This window comes from Larus michahellis, chromosome 4 (assembly GCF_964199755.1).
Source record: "Larus michahellis chromosome 4, bLarMic1.1, whole genome shotgun sequence".
Classification (NCBI taxonomy): Eukaryota; Metazoa; Chordata; class Aves; order Charadriiformes; family Laridae; genus Larus; species Larus michahellis.
The window spans coordinates 30,696,011-30,713,564 of NC_133899.1; the positions used below are offsets into that span (position 1 = coordinate 30,696,011).

Below are 17,554 nucleotides of genomic sequence, written 5' to 3' on the forward strand. Positions count from 1 at the left end.
ACTCTCATACAGCTGGTGAAGCTCAAGAGACTACGGAGGAACCACTACGCTTGGCCACCTCTTTAGATGATGGTTCCACAGCCTCCTGAGAGGCACCAGCCAATCACTTAGGAAACTCACATTAGTCAGAGATCACTGCATTGCACTGCAGAGGACTCCTAAGAAAATAGTCTGTTCTTTCCCCAGAATGCATATGGTTGTCACTTGCAGGGTTTTTTTTATCTTGTAAGACAGGCATGTTTCTGGGTTTATTGGGTAACTATGAAAGAACCTACGTCTTGGTGCTTCTGTGTTATCATTCCCTTTGTAAATGACATGTTTTGACCGCATCCCATCCCGTTTCATCCCATCCCTTTCCTGACAGCCTCTTTCCCAAAATTGTGACAAACTATAAAAAAAAACAAAACCAAGGGTAGATGGTGAAGGTAGTATTGTCCCCATTGCCTTCATACACAGCATCCCAGAAGCAAGAAGCGAATTAATACAATTGTGCATAAGCTTGTTCCTGCATTTAGTTCTCTCCAGAGCTTACAGCAAGGTGTCAGCACTGCAGCACAGCCAGAAGGGAGAGACAGTCACTGCCCTCCCTTTCCCTTCCCCTTCCCCTGCAAAAAAGACTGAGGTAAAAAGATGCATAGAAGCCTAATAAAGAGAAATAAAAATTTACACATATGCAAAAAACCAAAACCAAAAACAAAAAAACCAACCAACCAACCAAAAACCCCCAGAAAACAAATCAAAACAAAAAACCGCCCACCAACTAAAAAGACAGAAGTGTGAATTGTCAAAATGCAAGTGGGAAAGTAGACTGCTCAGTCAAGGAATGAAAGACAGATACGATGATGACCAGTTCAGAATCGGTCAAACCACACCTGTGTTTAAAACCGAGATCAGGCCATGGTTTTCAAAGCAGAGCTGCTTTAGCTAGGTCTCTTAGCAGAGTTGTTTCTTTTTCAGACAAGCTTGTCTCTATGACTATGCATAGAGAAAAATCATTACCCAACCTGGACATGGGAGACAGGTTGCCCACAGCTGTTTCCAGTTGTCTGAGGCCTTAAAATACACATAGTATGTTTGCACTGTCAAAGAATCTGCTGTCAGTAATTTATAAAAATGCTACGTGTATTTTAATCTTATTCAACTACTAGGCTGGAAGACAGTCGGTGACAGCCCCTGGTTGACATAAACTGGGTAAAACACACTCTTTCTTATCATTGCTGAAAGTGCTGCCTTTCAAAATCCATAGCCTTGCTCCTTATTTTATAAGAAGGGTAAACAGGAGCCTATAAGCAGTACCTTCCCTCCTGGATTTCGCTGTCACAAATTTTACTACAGAATTCACAGCCAATAACAGATTATCTGCCAGATACACAGTCATAATTTTAAAAGTGCTTTTAGAAAAATAATCATGGAAGTGTGAATAGTATAAACTGACAGTGGCGGTTTCCTGGGAAACAACAGCCCAAAGACATTTGAGAAGTTTATTTAAATAAACATTTACACAGGCATTGGCTGATTTCTCTAGCATAAACAACCAGTTATTTGGTTTACAAACTATCTCAGTTGAGTGAGGTGTCAGACCAAGTCCCAGCGTTCAATCTACGGATACTTAAAGATCTGGTTTTATCTCAGATGTCATCTGCTAAACTCACATTGTCAGCACCAGCAGTATCACTTACGACCATTGAGCACGGCTATTAGAAGGACTATACCTTTCCTTTTCTTAATAATCTTATGCTTTAAAGACCAAGCACAGCTCCTATTGCAGTGTCAGAAGTCCCATTTCATTTGATGCAGATTACATTAAACTACTTATTTTTTCTGTTGCCGTAGTACGCGTCCTTTAAGTTGTATGCTCTATACCTAATCATTTAATTATAAAATACTCAGACAGACCAGAAAAAACTAGCAAAAGAGACACTGTTCTGGCCAGCAACGCACAACTTGCATAATGAATCCAAATTTCAATATTATGACAAAATCCTATGGGATAGCAATGCAGGTTCTGCTATGAACCACGTTCAGCTCTCTCAGACTAGGTCAACAAAGTAAAAGGCAATTACGGAAGTTATGTTCTGGCATCTGACAATTTAGAATTAAAATACTTGGAATTCAGAAGGAAAAAAATCCAGGTATCAGCTTCTATTTTACTGAGCAACAACAAAAATAAACTGAAAGTACAGACAAAAATACAGTCACAGAGTAAAACTCATAACAAAAGAAGGTCATTAAATATTAAATGCAAAAAAAATCTTTCCTATTTAAGCAAAAAGTTACCGTTAACATTAGCATCTGTAAGGAAAAATAAAAAGATTTTCTTTCACTTTTGGTGAGTGTCAAAACAATATGCAATAATAACTTAGAGGTGAAAATGGGCTTCTTTTACCCAGCTACACAAAAGCAAATATTCAGCTTTACAGAAAGTAAAATTAGTGTTCACAGGGCCATTAGTCAAGAACTCTGTATTTTTTTTCTAAGACCTTACCTCCAGGAAGCAGAGCATGGATCTAGGTGACTAACTTCAGGCAATAATTTTTGAAAACTGAAATTCTATGTCCTAAACTTTAGTCATCGTAATTATTTTTAATGGAAAAAATAAATAAATCCACATTCAAGCTCTAACTACCATGTAATATGGCAATATTACTTATAATTAGGTACATAATTAAACATCACATCTATTTTTGGCATTGTTGTAAAATGGTGTTTACTTCTGTTCTATGTAACAGGAGTGATAAGAAAAAATAAACGTACATGATAAAGCGTCAACATTTCAACATTCCCAGGAACTGTTCTGAAGAGGTTTGACTGCTTCAATGGGTTTTCTTATTGATAAGAAAAAGTTTTTATTTCTGACAGATGTTGAAAATAAACTGAAAGTAATCAATCAAAATTTGTGTTGGTTTGGAAACTGATCTTTTAAAAAAATTCAAAAAATTAATCTCAACTGGCTGAGGTTTTAGGTTCGTGATTTTTAAAAAAAAAAGCTTACATCATAGTTTTAAAAAAAAATTGAAATTAAGAACAATCAGAAAATGGAAAAGGTTGTTTTGGGTTTTTTTTTTTCCATTTAAATATTGTTTAAAATGAGGTTGTTTTGTAAAACTTTCTCTGGGTTTCCTTCACAATTCACTTCCTACCGGATTAACACAACTATATGGTGTCCTCTGAAATAGTACCTTTAATCAAGACAAGAAATTATAGCTATAGACACCACTTAACTCCTTATGGTTACTTACTTAATTTACAGTTATTTTCAGAGTTTCTTAAATGAGAATTAAGGATTTAGGCTCTCAGTTTAAAACTGAAAAATAAGGATTAAGGATTTAGGCTCTCAGTTTAAAACATTCCACATGAATGGCAAAACCACTATCATTTAGCAAATGGCTAGCCTGGTTTAAGATGCTCATGCTATACAAGCAGCTCCTCCCCAGCAGCTCAGCAGCTGACCTGGAGTTTGCATACCCTAAAACCATCACACCTAAACCCTCCAAGACTGTGGCTGAGCCGTGGAGACTGTAATCCGCAACCAGGAGATGTGGTACAGCAGCTGGAGCTGGTGGCACCTTCAGCCACTCCAACTAGGTGTGAAATAGGATACACTCCCCTTATCCTCAATTCTTACTTTAAGGATTATAAAAAATATTCACCAAACTTGTTTCCTGTACTGTGTACACACTCGGTTTATTTCTAGATGTAGAATTACTGTCATGTCTTCCCAGGTGCATATTCAAGCAGCAGCAAATGCTGTTTATACTGCATAATCGTGACAGGACCAGGGCACACACCAGGATGCTCTCGTTGCCTTCAGCGCAAAATCCAAGAGATGAGTCATGGTATGCTGGCTCCTAAATCCTGATGGATGTGGGGTTAGGACTACCCGGCGCACTGCAAAATATATTAGCCATGGGAGGTAAATGCAGCCATAGGGATCACTGCTAGCAGAGCACTATATCGGAAGTTAAGGATTAAGCGCCATGCTGCTATATGTCTATCAATTATTCAGTGCTCCTTTCAGCTCACCATTATTAGTTGGTCACTTTAGCTCTTGCTAAAGGGCCACGGTCTGCAGCTTCATCTATGCCAGCCAGCAAGTTTTTCTGCACAACTTTGCCAACTATCTTCTCGGTATGCTGGCTGCTTTTATTCTTTACTCTGACTGTTTTAATCGTGGCTGCTTCATGGAGAAGGAACTGCAAATGTTCACCACTTCGAGTTTGTAAGTGAAATGGTACATTGCCATGATACTGTGGTCGCATTTGAGACATTCAAGGCAATAACGCATGTAGTTGTACTTCACTGATTATTCTTTGTGTTGCCAACAACCAAAAGCAACCCTATTGATTTTTGTTTTGAAGGAGAGCGCACGATAATTCTGAGATTGATACTATGTGCCACTTTGCAATCTGATGCTCTTGTGTAGCAGCGGTGTCGGCTGAAGCAATTGCAGACACTCAGTGCTTGGACACACTTCAGTTCACATCAGTTCAGTATCATATCAACCTTCTATCAGGATTCAAGAAATGAATTTGGTCTTAATTTTTTTTTTACAGCAATCTAGTTAATACCCCTTTTAATAAACCTCCTAAATCAGATTAATCAGGTATTTATAGTTGATGAGGTAGAAATTACATGCAAGACCAACTATGCTTTTTAGCAAAATGAACAAGTATTTGACTAACAACAGATAGCAAATTATGGGCTAGGTCATTGTCTAAATCAAAATACATCCAGGTGAAGTCCTGAGCGCAATAAATTGTCCATTACTTTATAGGACAAAAAGCTTAAGATTTTTATACCGCACGCTTACTGTGCTGTGCTATTATTTCAAGGTAGAGAATCATACGTTAGTGGTAAAAACATTGAATAAAATAAACAAAAACATGATAGAAATTCTTACCAGGAATTTTTTTGGCCCAACCGATCATGTGAACCAGCTCTTTGTCAGCCAGTTTTGTCAGGGACATCATCATGGAGGCCTCTGTGAATGGTTTGCTGGGACGACTCACCAACACGTTGGGGGGCTCCGCTTCAAGTAGTGTTAAAACAAACTGCTCTGGACTGACTGTGCTGAGCAGAATCTCTTTTACGCGGGTTGCTGTCTCACTGTATTTCTTAGCTTTGCCAATGCAGTGCACCTGATCTTCTGAATTACGATGGCGACGCAGGATCCGATATCCACAACGTTCTCTTCTTGAGCCTGACACGAAAGGCATATGATTGCATTGAAGTATTTTTCTCTGTGTTGCATTAAGTAAATCCAAATGTTTGGGAAGAAGGGGGGAAAAAACCTTTAATATTGGATGTTCTCATATTCAACATCAAGCTTCAGAATTTCTAGAGCATTCAACATTGACTTAACTTTTTTTCTACTGACTTCAGCTGAGGCTCTTGATTATTCTACTAAAAAAAAAATAACATTAAAAAATGTTTACTTTTGAACTTCAGTTAACTCACTTTAAAAGTCCCTGGGAAAATGACCATTGACATCAAAAAGAAATAAATCAGGTCTTTAAATCAAATAAAGATAGCTGTTTGTAAGTTCTGTTTTTAAATTCTGTTATAGATGTAAACTGGGGGAGGAAAAGACTTCTGAAAGTCTGTGCCATGATACAGCAATACAGTAAATACCTCAGCCAGAAGCACAGCTGGGCCTCACTGCTAGCAGGGTGTTCAGCTACGAACTTCCTGAGATGCAACCTGTTTTCTCCCTATGTCCCATTAAGCCAGCAGGAGTTTCCCCAAAGTGAATTCAGATATCTACAACTAGAAGGAGCAAGCCCCCTTTTGTATTTCTGCATGCAGAACACTATTTCTGTTGCAAAGAGCAGTCCTTTAAATGCCTGGAATGAATTTATTGTTCATTCTGACACCACCAAACATTCTCCAATTCTCTGTCAGTGTTAGTGGTGGGACCACCGTTACCTTTCTTCCATAGCTGCCATGGAAAAAGTCTAAAAGCATCTCCAAAAACATGGTATGGGGATTTGCTGAAACATTCAGTCATGGCTTCTACTTCTCTCACCCCTTCAGCATACTCTATAAGAAGGACTATGCTTACTGGTTTATAAATAATCCTTGGCAGTAACTAATGTGCAAGATGATTGTACCATACTAAAAATCAGGATATTTAAAAATATTAAGTTAGTGAAGAGATTCTTAGGCGGGAATTCTCCAGTGCTTAACATTTCTAATATCACAGCTAAATTGTCCGCTAAAGCCTTTAGAAGTTAATTTTTTGTGCTGGTCATCAATACTTTTCCTGACATAATGATACTCAAAGGTTGAATTTTCATAGATATGAAAATGTCTGTGCTAACATAAATCTACACCAGACCAACATTTATTATTGCATGCGTAGAGACCATGGAGTCTTAAAGCATAATAAGTTGTCTCATTTGGTTTCAGTCCCACAACAAATGACAAAATCGTCTGTTCTGCTACTGCTACTGTCTTGACATTACTAAAATTATGAAGTCTTTTTAGCGTGTTGCCTAAAGACTTCTTGCCCGGGTCACAGACTCTGGTTCTTTTTCATTAGGGTATGTGATTAAAGGCTTCACAAAGCGCGTGAAGACAGAGAAGCAAAGGAACAATGAAGATGGAAGAATCCCAAGAACTTCATCAGTGACAACAAGCACACTGTCTAGGCTACTCTCTCAGGGCTATTGAAGGAGAATGATCAGCCTGTGGTCTGGGCATGACACCCAGAAGATAAGTCAATAGGGAAATCTTTTCAGTTCACCTGGAGGGATCCACGCCATCTATTAGAAAGAACAGAGGATCTGGGTGTCAGCTACCAGCAGGGCGATAGGTTTGGACCAGCTGCCAGAGACAGAGAGAGAGAGAGAGTGTGTGTGTGTGTGTGTGCCTGCGCGCGCACACGCATGTGCGCGTGTGCATGCCCAAGAGAGTTTGTGGACAAGGTACCTGGAAGAACAGAAGATCCAGGAGCCAGCTACTGGATAACGTTGACTTTCTAAAGCCAGTTACTGGAGGGATCCATAGCACATGTGTGTTTCTGTGACCATTTGTATGGGAGAAGGTCTGAGTACCAGCAGCTGGGGTGATGCTGCAGACCCACAGGCCATCAGCTGGGGAGATGTGGGGATCCACAGGCCAACTGTTTGACAGACTGAGTGTCTAAACCCAGCTACTGGAAGGATATGTATTGTATATATGCATGTATTTTCGACTGCTTGTGTTCCCAGGAGTGCTGTATTTTCTGTCCGTGCTGATCTGCGTGGCTGACTGTGGGTATAGGTATTGTGTGTGTATATGTGCCAAATAACAATACACGCTCAGACTTGCTACTGGATCTGGGGACATGGTAATGTGGCAGTTTTCCTTCTGTCAAGCTACTGGATTCAGCAATACCTACCATTCTTCATCCATATCCATCAGAGTCATATAGACCATGAGTTGTCTAAATTCCAACCAGTCAATGCAATTCTGGCCCTGGGTTTCAGTTAGCAAAAAGGGCCAAACATAAACCAAATTAAAAACAAAGGGAGTAGGGACACAAAAAATTAATTTCAGGTGCTGTTGACAAGGCTCTGTCTTGCTAAATAAGATGTTGTGTGAATGCAGACTCTCAGTGGTGGATGTTCCTCAGATGAGGCGGCTTTTCAGGTCATGGTCCTGTCTTGTCTTCGGCAGCTATCAAGCACCGTTTGAGTTAACCCGTGGGAAGGGTGAGATGCAAAGGCCAATCGGGTACAACCTGAAGGCACTGAAAAGACTGGATAAGGACTAATGAATTCTGCCAGGACTTTAAGGATGTGGAACACTCAACTGCACATAGCTATCTTCCTCATTTGCTGTCTGTTTAGTAAACCACCTCAGATGTAAAAGAGAACAGGATGACCACTAAAGAAGTTCTCAATACTGGAGAACACTCTCTATCTGAAAATCCAAGAGACTGGAAAATACAAATAGGCAAAGCTGGTTTAATGAACCATATCCTTAGGCATGGAGGAATCCAAGTGGAACAAGGCATTTGGAACTGGAAGCATTATCAGACGGAAGTCCAGCCTAAAATCTGCACCATTTTGGGCAAGGATGGTTTTGCATCCTTAAAAGGAATATGGGTAGGATGATATGGGTTGAGTACTGACAGGACATTTGCAGAAATAATGGACTAAAGGAAAACAATCATTGATTTGCAGAACCAAATGCTTAAACGAATGACATCTAGCCAGAAGTTGCCAGAGCAGTGGAACAGCAGTTAGGGAAAGATAATATACCAGGAGAGACAATCAGAGCTAGAGACACTATCTTATGGTAGATTAATGAAATCAGACTTGATGATACCTAGAAAAAGGTTACCTGCAGAACTACAGAAGTCACAGAGCAATTTCTTCAACCGTCAGTGCAAATGCTTTTGTTTGAGGCATTGACTAATTTCTAGAAAGACACTTGGATGATGTAGTGAACTCTGTGCTAAACCTCATTTTGGACTAATGCACAAAGGTCAAGAGGAAAATCTTAAAGTGCTTTGTCAGCTTCAGAAAAACATTAGAATGGCACAGTTGGCTGCAGACTGTTCTGAAGTCATGTCATGCACGGAAGTATGTAAGTGTTTTCCAACAGGGAAGACGAAGAGGAAAGGTCGACAGTGAGCTAAGCAACTGGAACAAAAGCAGAACTGGAGACACATGAGGAAATGCCTAGGTAATCGGAGTGGTCTACCTACAGAGATCTCCATGGCTCTGATTTCCGTATGAATGTGCATGGTAGAGATCCTAATCACCAGGAGAGAACTGAACTAAAGTAAGAAAAAACACCTCACGTAATTTCAACTATTTAGAGAGCTGAAGCACATTGAACACGGCCATCTTGAAAAAGAGAATAAGAAAAATAGCACAGAGGGACTAAAAGCCATAGGGAGATGCAGGGCAGAGGAGAAATTTTCTTGGGCTATCAAAAAATACGAACTGCTCCACACATGCATAGTTTTTATTCTCCAGTACCTGGTGGAGCTGTGAAGCCCCAAAAAGACAACACACGAAAAGCAGTCTTTTAGAAAAGTTGTTCAGTTAGGGACCATATCTAAAATGATGAAGTCAGAAAAACTACTGCTTTAAGAGGGAGGTGGGGAGAGGAGGAGATGCCTGATGAGGAAGAAATTCCAGCAGTTTGGATACACCTGCCAGAAGCAACATCTGGTCAAGCAAGCACTTGCAACCAGCCCATTGACCCTAGTTCGTATCCTGACACTGAAGTGAACCTCTTGTGGAACTCCATATCTTCCGATCAGCTGTCCTCAGCTCTGTTATACTGTCACCCGGACTTCTTTGTGGCATGGAAAATATCAGGCCCTTGGTGCTGAAACTCGAGTTATCCTTTCCAATTCAATGTTGTAAAGACTTTTAAATTAACAGTCTGTAGCCTATCCAAACTAAACATAGACAGGTAAGCGACCAGGCAATTTAATGGAAATCAAAGGAATCAGTAAAATTTTTAAAAGTATTAAAAAAATAGTAGTCCAGCATCCTGTTTTAATTGATAATCTTGTACAATTTTCATCTGCGCAGCTGTACTGCATGCTCCATCTTAAAATAATTCAGTCGGGTTGTGATACTTATTGATGGTATTAAAAGTTTCAGTACTTAAGGAGGGTTCTTACTGGGAAATAGCAAGCCCCTTTAAGTTACTTTACATTATTTAACTAAATGAAGTTTCATATATAACTGTATAACATGACTTATTTTTAAAAAGTACTCCATTTAAGACAGAATTAGTTTCTGTAATCACAATCAGAAAGTCAAACTAGGAGTGTTATGACATTTATGCATAAAAAACTTGTTACTAAAAAAACTACAGTTGGTGATGAAAAAAAGGGGGGGGGGGGGGCGGAGAAACCAGATTCAGAATTATTGTTTGTATTTTTTAATCACCACATATTGCCAAAGCAGGCAAAGGCTTGTTCACTGTGTGTCAACAGTGTGCATAAAACACAGCTTATCTGTAACTAAAAGAGATGTCATTTATTTCCACGTGAAATTTTATTCTGCTTGTATTAAAAAAAAAAAAGAGTGCATTGTAAGATTACACAACTAAGAAAACAACATGTAAGCTTGCTAGTCAATTGACACATCAGAAAGCAACAGCCTTTCCAGTTAAAGCAACACTTCAACAACATAAAGGAACTTCTGTGCTTTTTATTCAAATCCAAACTTCAGGCAGGACTGAGAAATTTTACCTGTACGTCTATTAGCATCCAACAGGCATGTGTAAGTCCTTATAAAACTATATATTATAAATAATTATAGATGAGCTTAATACTTGGCTTAACCAGACGCAGAGATGTGGATCAATTTGTGTAAAGGCACAGCAATAAAACACGTGCAGCTTCCCAGATTAGGGACTATTTCTGACTTTACCACAAACTCCCTAACTATACTTAATAGCTAATATTCATTCATATAATGGTAATTCAGGCAATTGGAGAAGTGCACAAATGATGATCAAATCCCTCAGTCTTCCTATAGCACTCTCCTTATTTAGAGCCATTCTTTGTGCAAGAAAATAGCCGTATTCAGCTGAGAATCCTGAACCAAGGGCAAGACCTCGAGCTACAGCACCATTGACCACACGGGTAAATGATCACAAGAACATAAGAAATAAGACACATTGAAAAAAAGTCATTAAAATGAGCCTGTTGTTCACTCACCCACGAACAAGTCACAACAGGTATAACTGGCAGTGAAACACACTATTTTTAAAGCAACTCCTGCTTTACAAATTCTTTGAAAATTGCACATGCCTCCTCTGTCTGATATGGTGGGCAGTTATAAGGCATGTTGCTCTTAATATTGATTTTGGTCCCTGGCAACTCTCTATGTAACTAACCAGTTCAGCAGCAACTGCAGATTCTCCCACTGAATACATTATAATGAGTTTTTGTGTGTGTTCGAGCTTAAAACTCTCTCCAGTATACATTAGTAAATCATTATCACTCCGGACACCTTTGAAAGCAAATGCATATGTTCTTGTGAGTGCACCTTTATTCACCGAGCAGAACTACTGACAAAGAAGCTGCTGTCTGCCATACACGTGAGAACATGAGCTGAAATTACAGTAATTTCTATAATAGCTGAAATACAATTAATACATCTGATGTCCAGAGAATTTTATGAAACATTTTTTCTCCACTTACTTTCTATGTGAAAAGTAATTTGCAGTATTTTAAAGTGCTATCTGGAAACCGCACGCAACAGCCAAGCACAGGAGAAAAAGAGAGACAACTCCTGAACCGCATCGGCCCACAGAAAAGTCTGGTTTTCTTTCTGCAAATTTGTGGAATGATGCCAGTATTCAAGGGCAGTATCTATCCATCGCTTTTTAGTATGGTCCCTCAGCTTCCTCATTTGGGGTGGGGAGGGGGCTGAGGAGCTTTATCTTTGGAACATTTTTAACAAATTTAGAACTGGCACACAGGGAAAAAGATACGGTAGCAGGGCGGGGAAATAAGTTAAGTCCAGTGCAAGAGGGAAACTGAAAAATCCTTATGGAAGAAGGTCTATTTGTGCCTCAGGAAGCGAAAAAGAGAAGTATGAACATAGCTGCTCCCAGAGTGTCTATAGCTAAATGATGAAGCAACTCCCCTCTGCTCGACTGCCTTGGGCAAGCAGCCCAGACCATTTCAAGCTCCCCAGGTAAACACCAGAAAAATCCAAGAGAAGAGCCATTTTATCCTGATGTGCCTTATTCAAGTTTGCTGGGCAGAATTTACTTTTAATTTATTTGCAGTAATTCTGTTTTCCTTTTTCCTGGTGACAGTGCTTTGCAGTTATTTTTCTACCATTGATAGCAGTCCTCGTGCCAAAATTTAGCAGCAGCTTTCTTGATTGGAACAGTAGGCAACACAGACTGCCTACAGAGAAATTTGCAGATGCAGTGTCTAAGACCTTCATTGTGCTTTTGGCAATGATGACATATTTTGTAAGAAAATCCATTATCACCTTAATATAAAGCACCCCCAAGATAGCCTCCACTGAAATAGCTCTGGCTTGTTGCGTTGACTTCTCAACATTTACGAATGCAATGACATCCAAGAGAATTTCAGATCAGGAAACTCCAAAGCAACACTTTCCTGTTGCCTTCTGCTGTTTTAAAGAAAACATGTAGTGCCCAATCACATTTACACACAGAAACGTACGCTATACACATACACATAGGTATATTTTTTCTCAAGGTGACTATTGATAATATACAAAATGAGGATTTAAAGATTTGAAGCAAACGGTGACGAGTTTTTATTAAGAGCTTTCATAAACTACAAAGTGGTAATTGAGGTTCTTTTGTCACTGCTGCTGGACAACAAGTCTCCACCGAGCAAAAACGCACTTACAAACCATTCTATCCTATCCAGGGTTTTAGCAGATGTGAACCAATGCATTCACTAAGTGACCTGGAAAAGGAGTGGAGATGGTGAAAAGCCTTCATTAAAAATATAAAAACATACACTTTTATGGCTTTCTATGGTAAAAACCTGGTATTAAAGCATGGCTCTAACAAGACAAATTTGAAAGATAATCACTCTAGTCTGCAGGAAATGGCATTTATGTTTCATGCAAGAAATACAGTCTTAAAATCTGTCTGGTTTAAATGTCTATCACTAAGTGTCCATGCATCAGTTTTACTCACAGGTGCCTCTTAACTCGTCAGGCAACTCAGACAATTCTGAGTAATTTTTGTATTCCTTTTTCACAAATTAAATTGTTAAGATTGTCAAATTTCAGTGCTACTACTTAAAAAACCTAAGTTTTAAAAACTACAATTCCTCTTATTTTATTATTATAGTTTCAAAGTTTCAAAGCCATTTTTGGCCTGGCATAGTCATTAATGTCCTATAAACATTATTGTAGGAAAATTTTATTTATAAATATATGATAAGATTAAAAGGAACACAGTACATATTCTCATTATTTATTCCTTGTAATACTATAGTGCCTATGAGGTCTAATCACAGACCAGGACTTCCTGGACAATTAGAATAAAAGGAGTCATTTAAGGAAAGCATAGTGGAGGACCACCTTATACTATCATAGTGGAATCAACATTTACAAAAACTCTCCAACTCGAGAACTGGGGTTTGATAAAAACCCCTATTGGAAAAACTTACACATTGAGTAACATTCTCAGTCATAAAGATGAACAAAAGACAGTGACACCATCCCGAAGGTGAGGTTTCAAAAGGAGTCTCACTTGCAAGCATAAGGCTTTCCTTTCTGGAAGCCAGACAGCAAAGGTAGCTAAGACCGTATTAATGAAAAACGACAATAAAATTGAGATGCATCATCACTGCAGAAGAAGACAGGAGCTTCATGTAGAAAGAACTAGCTGACTTGAGCAGCAGAAACTAAATGTACTTCAGGAGTACAAAAATAATACAAGGAACAATTGAAATTGTAGCTCTAAGCTGGGAGTTACCAGCTAGAAATGAACAGGGAGGCTGCTACCATAACAGCTCATAGAATGATTATGGACTGTTAGCGTGATGCAACCATGAAGAAGGCAAATAGGATCCCGGGTTACATGCAGAGAAAAGCTACTGCAGAAGCAGATATGCATTAATGCTACTAGAGTGAAGAGAGTTCACAGGAATACTGTCCGTGATTCTGGTCATCCGAGTGCAAAACAGATTATTTCAGCCTGGAGCAGATTGAGGGACGAGCTACCCTGATGACTTCCAGATTCTGTCTACTCTCCTTTTTTGCAAGAGGAGGAGATTTCTTGGTTCTTTGAACCTAATATGAGGCTAATATATGTGAGGGGATATGATGTAGTCCATAAGTACAACCAGACCAGACCATTAACAATAAAGAGCCTTTTAGAGCCTTATAGCCTATAAAACAATGTTGCCACGAGAACAAACTGGTGTTAATTGTCCAGCAATAAATGCATGCTCGAATTCTGAAGAATGTTCCTAATGAAAGAAATAATATTCTGCAAACAGACTTCAGATCAAAGCAGTGGGAGGATGAAAACACTGCCTAGTCTTGAAATAGAAATAGGTATCTACATTAAATAGGATGAAATGAATGGAATGCTTGCAAATCACAGAAGACCAAGCACAGTGACCTCCTCCTTTCCCCTCCAGTGTTCCTATGTGATGTTTTCCCAGCCTATTTCTATCATGTACATCTATAAGAAACAACAACAAACCTTCACTGTGAAAGTACATTAGATATTGAAGGATCTTTTAAGTTATTTTCTTCTTAAAAGTAACCTTTAAAATATCATCTATAAATGTACAACTACAGTGAAGTTACGTCACTGTAAGTACAAGATGGGAATAAGAGAAAGGCTGGATAATTCTGAGTGGTGCAGTGACAACCTGTGGTTGTTCACTACTTCTTTTGATGGAAGAGCTAGAGGACATCATCTGAAAATAGCCCGTTCAGAAAAAAACAGCTCCCTCACTGCCTTCCCCCTGCTGCCCCACCAAAGCCCCACAAAAAAGCCTGGCAGCCAGGGAGGCAGTTCTTCCCGTGACACACGGTGAAGTTGCAGAACTCCTTGCTATGGGATGTTGTAGATGCTAAGGCTTTACAGGATTAAAAAGAGGGACATAGGACAAGTTGTCATTCCATTAAATACAAGAAACCTCTTTTAGACCAGAAGTCCCCAACTGCTAGTTTTTGGAAGCTGAGAGTTGTCGGCAGGAGTTTCTCTTAGGTGCCAGTCTCATTCTTACGCTCCTCCTGAGGCATTCACTCTTGCCACTGTTGGAGGCAGGATCTTGGGTTAATTTTAACTACTGCTCTGATGTGGCATTACATTCAACCAGCAGAACACAGTGCAGGCTCATTTACCCCATATTTGAAGGGGTTTCAGATTGGTTTGAGGCTCAGGCAGCAGCAGACCTTGGGCTCCCATTCTGCAGAATGTAGCATGCAAGTAAACGGCCTTCACAGAGATCTGCAGAGGTACTATGGTTTTTCTGCTCTGAACCTACACCTTACACCTTCCCACAGTCTTTTTTCTGAACATGAAAAGTTCTTCTCTACCTTAAGAGTCGATGCATTTCTTGCTATAAAACGAGCTTAAACCTTGCTCTAATTGCCTGTTATGCCTTTTTAGGATTCCAGGGGAAAAAACCCCAAAAAACTAGGCAAAATTGACTGAAAAGAAATAAAAAGCCAGTAAAACCCAAGCAAACAACATAGACACACAAAACTCACCACATTTCATCATTCCCACTTCATAGCATTTCCGTAGCCGGCATGCCTGGCAGCTTTTGCGCCTGTTTTTGTCTATTGTGCATTGATTGGTAGCTGGGCAGATGTAATCGTTATGTCCTGCAGCAGAGTATAGAAGAGAAAACTGAGCATCTCCAACAGCTTCTCTTGGTCATTTCCCTAGCATCTCAACTTTTTCTTAGGTGTATATCTAAGCTCCACAAATTTAACTGATGCAAAAAAAAAATGCATATTTATCCTATACTGAAAACATCAACCTGTGGCCTGAAAAAGTAACCAGACAACATAGACCAGCTTTTAGTGATGACTTAGATAACCAAGCACCTTCTACTACCAAGTCATTCTTGAAAATGGGACTTGCAGAAATTTGCTCCCAGTCACCAACTTCTGACTGTATACTGGTATTCTACGGATGGCAGATAGTAGATTTTTTTCCTGAGCAGAGTTGAAAGCAGCAGTGCACATAGCTTCAGTCCTCAGCTACAGCTCTATTTACTGAACTCTCTCTGACATAGTGAGTTCCAGGAATGAAGAAGCCTTTGGAGGACTGACACTGGACCAAAGTTAATTAAAAAAAAGCAGCCCAAGAGAGAAAGAAGACTAGTATGAAGTAATGCATACTGTATAGTACAAAGAAAAGCAAAAGCACAAGATCTAACTTTTAGATATTCTGAACAAATGTTTCTGAAGAAACATTTTCTGAAGAAAATGTTATTTTCTTAAGTTTCCACTACAGCCTCTTCTGTTGTCTTCTTCTCTCCCACCTCACCTTGCCCCCACCCAAGTCCCTTTACATTATTTTATTTCATTAATCAATAACCTGGTCCAAAGGTTTATTACTGTAAACTGGACTTGAGTATGCTCCTGGTGTAAATACAGTTGAATCACCTCCTGCGAAATACTGGAAATCTCTCTTGCAGTAGTTACCAAAGGATACAAAAAATATCCACTCATTTACATTTCTTAATCTATTTTCTCTCTGGTTGTTCTTTAAGTTATTTTTTTCAAACTTTAAGAATAGATCAGGCAAAGATACAGCTACTAGAGATTCTTTTACTTGATGTAAGTCCAAGAGTTCATGTCCCCAAGAGTAATTATTTAACTGAACCATTGTGACTATTTCCTTGCAAAATTAAAATAATTTTAACCTTGAATTTTTGAACCGACAATTTTAAAAATAAGAGATCGGGTTACAGTTTGTCCTGTTTCCTACTGGCAGATATGGCTGAAAAACAAATTACTGTTTATCACTCTTCACACAACATGGGGGGAAAGGAGGAGGAAGCTCTCTGTTGCACTATAACCCAAGCACACAGGAGTATAAAGTGGTTTAAAACTCCGGTGGCCTTGGGATAATTTAGCTTGCGGGCAGATGTTCAGAGATGTGGGACAAATACACTACAAACTTGGACAAGCAAAGGAGACCACACACAGTTGCTCCGTCATACCATCTAATTTTAATTAGACATTAGCCCAACATTCTGGTCTATGGTAGGCCCAGAAGTTTTATTTTTACAGGCAATCTCCTTCATAACAACAGTTGCACCTGAGTGCTTGATAGTGTTTTATGCCAAGAACTTACTTTTATTTATTTGAATTACAAGCAAATATTACCTGACAGGGTACATTAAGGTGTACAAAGGGCCACAATGGGTAACTTGTTCATGGCCAAAGCACACACGAGCAATGCAGAGCAGGCAAATAATTTTCCTGACAGAAAACACTTTGAGAACAAATTCAGTCTCCATTTGTGACAAACTGGACACAAAGTTCTCTTCAATTATTTTAGAAATCAAAAGAACTTGCACCAGTTTATAGTAATTGTTATTCACCCTTGCAGAACTTCCACAATAAATTGAAAAGGCAAACAAGTTTTGAATTAACTTTGATTCTAATGGTGACACCTACTCTGCCATATTGAGCCAAAAGAAAATATCTCAAGATTGCCAAATGCTTTGTGTGTAGAAGAGGAAGGGAACATTACAGACCAAAAAATGACAGGAGTTTCTCTGTTAGTATCTGCATGGAGTATCCAACATCAATCCAAACAAGTTTCCACCAAGAAACCCCAGATGCGGCCAAAGAACATGATAACTAGAGCTAAGGTTAAAGAAATTAAGTGGTCCAAAGTTGCAATATGGTGCACATGTCACTGCCCATAGGTTGTGGTAACATAGAGACCTGTCTTTATTTCATACAGCAGCCACTCAGCAAATTTTAACTAAATACTAAATATTAAGAATTTAAACACTGAAGTGGAAATCTTAGACAGAGAGATCTGGCAGAATAAGAAATACTGCAATGTAGGCTCTGGGGGTGGAGGGCTGAGAAATAACAATAATCAG

At 39.1% G+C, this 17,554-nt stretch overlaps 1 protein-coding gene across 2 annotated transcripts in view; it reads right to left on the minus strand.

The window, feature by feature from the left end:
- ESR2 (estrogen receptor 2) overlaps positions 1-17,554 on the minus strand; it is a 37,316-nt gene that overhangs the window by 8,666 nt on the left and 11,096 nt on the right. For both annotated transcript variants that reach the window (XM_074583758.1, XM_074583759.1), the window contains exons 4-5: positions 15,192-15,308; positions 4,901-5,200 (exon numbers count right to left, since the gene is read on the minus strand). In XM_074583758.1, coding sequence (XP_074439859.1) covers positions 4,901-5,200; positions 15,192-15,308 — 417 coding nt within the window. The remainder of the gene's footprint in view (positions 1-4,900; positions 5,201-15,191; positions 15,309-17,554) is intronic.